At 45.1% G+C, this 4,729-nt stretch overlaps 1 protein-coding gene across 3 annotated transcripts in view; it reads right to left on the minus strand.

Annotated features, from left to right (window-relative positions):
- The window catches only part of LOC107664070 (voltage-dependent L-type calcium channel subunit beta-3-like), a 33,723-nt gene extending 31,140 nt beyond the window's left edge, over positions 1-2,583 (minus strand). For all 3 annotated transcript variants that reach the window (XM_016454515.1, XM_016454514.1, XM_016454513.1), the window contains exon 1: positions 2,176-2,583. In XM_016454515.1, coding sequence (XP_016310001.1) covers positions 2,176-2,223 — 48 coding nt within the window. In that variant the 5' untranslated portion in view covers positions 2,224-2,583. The remainder of the gene's footprint in view (positions 1-2,175) is intronic.
- Between the last annotated feature and the right edge of the window lie 2,146 nt (positions 2,584-4,729).

Below are 4,729 nucleotides of genomic sequence, written 5' to 3' on the forward strand. Positions count from 1 at the left end.
CCGAGGTCCTGTGATAATATTAGTCCCGTGCGAATCGGCATCTCTGTGTTTTGGCCTGCATTTGGCGGGTCGTATATCATTTTTCGAGGTTTTGTTTCCTGTGCGCTTTTTTATCCACCTTTCGTGAAGAATGGAGCTGCGTTGGAGTGTTTGATAGTATTTTGGGTGCTTATATCGCTACACCATACAATTTGTAGAAAGAAAAGGCTGAAAAGGTTTTGAGGTTAATGTGTTACAAATAAATCAAGCATAAAGCTTGAGATACTATTTTAACCTGGTGAAATGTAAATGTCACAGGGCACGAAACTATATTAATTTCTTTTCTTTTTTTTTAAATCCATCTGGACCATAGAACGGGACTCTCAAAGCCTTGACATCCGGGTATCCGGTAGATAAATCGGTAAATTCGAGTAAAATCACAGGCTTCGCTTATCCCGTGCGAATGCACCACACGAAATTCAGAGGTGGGGGGTTAATTTCAAAATCACACAAGGTCCCCAGATAATACTATAATCCCGTGCGAATAGGGCACTCAGCTCCGCAAATTGCACTGCAAACAAGCAGAGACAACAGGAGTTGTGCCGAATTCTGCACACCTGCCAGATTATGCACCCCTAGTACTGGTAGGTTTAGGGTTTGGTTGGGGGAGGGGTTAGGATTAGAAAATCAGATAGCAACTTCAACGAAGGGGTGCATAATCTGGCAGGGGTCCAGAATTCGGCACAACATTGGTACTTCATTCAAGATTGAGTTAGGTTTAGTTACAAGCTCTTAAATACATTTCATTGGTTAAATATTTACTTAACCCACAGACGTAAAGAGTGACCAACAGTAATGAATTATGAAAATACATAATAAACGTGTGTGCGTGTGATCCGTCTTTCTTACGCATGTCACACACGGCATCGCACGTCAAATTCGTAGAGAGTTTTACTCATTGCATTTTAAATTTTGGGTCAAACGATATTACCTGAGAAGTTCAAGAAAATACGATAGAAATCCGCGCTCTTTCAGGGTATGCCGAAATTGATTGTGCACCGTTTGAGTTATCTGTCCAAGATGAGCGTGAAAGTTGCGTTCGTTACTATAGCAACCCCCCTCCCCCCATGGTTTTTCACAGTAAATACGAAACTCCCATTAAGAAACGAAATAGATTTTATTTTAACTTAATGTACACTCCAAAACAAGGTATTTGAAGAAATTGGAAATTTAACAATTTCCAATAATAATATCTTAGTACTGGAATATCTTTTCATTGCAATAGTCACATGATGTAGCTAGCACTCAGTTTGACTACTCTTAGCGTAAGACATTGAACTTGACTCCTAACTGTGCCGAAAATACCGACAGCACATTTCTGAGGATTTGGAAACATCTGACGCAGCGGTTACAGTAAGAGATGGCGCTTTCATTTTAGAATTCCTTTCTTTGTACTTTGAGTTCTGCTGCCTGACAGTACGGTCTGAGGCACGATAAGCCTATTTACTACCTGTTTGCTTTGACAGCTGTGGAGCTCAGTGTGCTTCGGTGTGACTGTGATCCCCTTCCGCCTGCTCTGGGGGGATTTAGGTAAAGCATTCATCATGACACACACAGTGACTCACGCGTATCTCATTCTCTTCTTTACGCACACTCTCATTCACTTTCTCTCCATGCGGCAGCCCAGGTGGCGGTAAAAACGTGGCTTATAATAGCAGCCAGTGTGTTTTTAGACCTTCTACCTTTGAGTCGACTTCACGCTGAAAATACGTTCACGTACGTCAAATGTTATGAATGATGACGTACTCGAAGAGATACTGTGGTGGTGGCGATTGTAGTAGTAGGTGGATTGTGGGATATTTTCAGTTCTGACCTCTTCACTAAATGCTACTGAGGGAACAGGTTGCCATTTTGAAATCATAAAAGTCCAGAAGGCAAAAAACTGTTTGGACATTATTAATGACATATATTTCATCCCTGTTTTTAGTATTACGAAAGGTAACATACACAAAAACACTCAATGAAAACTTTAAGGAGGCCTAGAATGACAACACGTACCATTATTTCACACTTTCAAGTTCTACTCAGAGTGTATTTTGCAACCTTTATTCAAAATGGTATGTTTTTATGCAGTGGGTTTCTACCAAGAGCATACTGACAGTGGGAAATCACATTAAGCATGCTGCGGTTACTCACATAGGTGGACTGTTCTCTCCGCCAGTGTCCCAGACCACAGCAATACATCAAGAGAACATCCAAGGGGGTCGTGATAATGGTGCAGCCAGGAAGAGAGTCTAAATCACTCTTTCTGTGACACACAGCCTCTGGATCCCTGGATCCATCACATCAGTCTAATGATAGACACAACAGCATCAGCAGCAGATAAGAGTCTCCATTCCACACAGCCTCAGGTCCAGCCCATAGGTTTACAGAGCGTATAAAAAGCAGACATTCCTCCACAAACGGTGAAGAATGGGATGCAGTCAGTCAAAGTGAGTGATTCACATCCTCCTGCTGTCCTACTGATGCTCGAGACCAACAGCCTCACAGTCCGCTGGCTCCAGGTGTGTGTGGGAATTATTTGTTCGGATCTTCCCTCGTTGAGTTCGTCTCCTTATTTATTTACGCCAGCCCGCACCCTCCCCAGACAACCCCCCCCATTTCTCCCACCGCACCCCTTTTTTTCAAAGACAGACACAGGCTCAGAGTTTAAAATTGATACACGGTGTAAATGTCATTTTCCTGCCTGACTTTCTCTGCGTCAGCTTGTCCCCGCCCACCTCGGCCAATCAGAATGCAGATGTGAGCTGCATCTGGGTTGCCTTGTCTCCAGTCCACACAGGCAGAGGAGGCTGGAGTCCACCGTCTGCTTGTCTTTCCTCCCCGGTTTCTGCTTTTCTCTACCTCCACGACTCCTCCCTGCCTCCCTCCCCTGTGGATTCAGGCTCTTTCTGTCTCTTTTTCCCCTCTATGTCGCCAGGTACGCTCCTAATTATCTGCGTTACCTCCTCGTGTCCTTTCTGTTGCTGTAGTTTGCTGTTTTCTCTCGCTCCCTGTTACTACACTGCATGCTAGAGCACTTAGTGGAGCTCGTAATGCAGGAGAAACACAGGCTGAATTCAAATGCACTTTCTTCTTCCTCTCATGGAATCTCCGCCCCTTTTCTGTATCACAGGTTTTATCAGTCCACTCCTCTTCTTTATCTATGTACTCTATCTGAGTGTCTGTCCTTGCTGTCTCCTCTCCCTCTGTTGTCCCCTGCTGAGGAGGCGAGTGAGAGCTCATGCAGTTTCATTTGCAGCATCTGTTCACATGCTGACTGTCAAGTTTAAACGGAATGAATTAAAATTAAGCTCTATTCTGAAATCCGTGGGAGGCAAACTGAGGCGAACAATTCAGTCACACTCAGAAATGGGGTTTTAACATCTCCTTTCGAGGGAATAAATTATTCCTCATTGGTTAGATGAGAATAATTCTGAGCTGAGAAAATAGGCTTGAAATAAGCATTAGACAGAGAAAGAAAGCTATCAAATTCAGAGGATTCTCCTTGAATACTTAGCCTTGGGATTTCGGAAAAAAAATCATATCAAATTCATATAAAAGATATCACATATAAAGCAACATCTTGGTCATACACTTAAGATTTTTGGACGTTTAATAGAAATCAAGTAAAAACCTGTTATTTGGTTAGCTGTTGGGTAACTGGTAAGTATAAATATATATAAGTATAATATAAATATATTAAAATGTGAACTGACCTATCAGATATGTCTGTATGAGCTCTGTCACACCTCACACTGTTATTGCTCTCAAGGTTACAAACACATTACATGGTATCTGTCTGTCACGATTCACACTTGGAGCACGGGAACGAAGGAGCGAGGAGACGAGGAGTAAAGCAAAATCCAAAGTCTTTAATGAAGACAAAGCTGGGAACACAGGAGCATGGGAATCACTGATAACACAAAATGACATATAACAGCGGACGCTAGAGACAGGGACACACAGGGCTTAAGTAAAAGGAGGCAAAAGAGATAATTAAACACAGCTGGAACTGATAGAACTAAATAGGGACAGGAACAGGAAAAACCAAATATGGGCATAATCAACATGGAGCATGTGGGGGAGGAAAACACAACACGAGACATGGCACAGAGTCTGACATTACTCCCCCCTCCCGGAAGGCATGTCCTCGCGCCACACAACATCCAACGGGGAGGGGGGGTGGGCGCTCTGCAGTGTCTCTCAGGACAGACACGGGACGGCAGGCCTCCAGAGCGATACCCATTCGGGGCGCCATGGCAGATCAGGCACCTCGGGGAGCCATGGCGGAGCAGGCAGTCCAGGAGGCCATGGCGGAGTGGGAAACCCAGGAGGCCATGGCGGATCAGACAGTTCAGGAGACCATGGTGGATCAGACAGTCCAGGAGGCCATGGCGGATCAGACAGTCCAGGAGACCATGGTGGATCAGACAGTCCAGGAGGCCATGGCGGATCAGACAGTCCAGGAGACCATGGTGGATCAGACAGTTCAGGAGACCATGGTGGATCAGACAGTCCAGGAGGCCATGACGGATCAGACAGTCCAGGAGACCATGGTGGATCAGACAGTCCAGGAGGCCATGGCGGATCAGACAGTCCAGGAGGCCATGGCAGAGCAGACAGTTCAGGAGACCATGGTGGATCAGACAGTCCAGGAGGCCATGGCGGATCAGACAGTCCAGGAGGCCATGGCAGAGCAGCCTCTGAG

The sequence above is a fragment of the Sinocyclocheilus anshuiensis genome, unplaced genomic scaffold, assembly GCF_001515605.1.
Source record: "Sinocyclocheilus anshuiensis isolate Anshui unplaced genomic scaffold, SAMN03320099.WGS_v1.1 scaffold23, whole genome shotgun sequence".
Lineage (NCBI taxonomy): Eukaryota > Metazoa > Chordata > Actinopteri > Cypriniformes > Cyprinidae > Sinocyclocheilus > Sinocyclocheilus anshuiensis.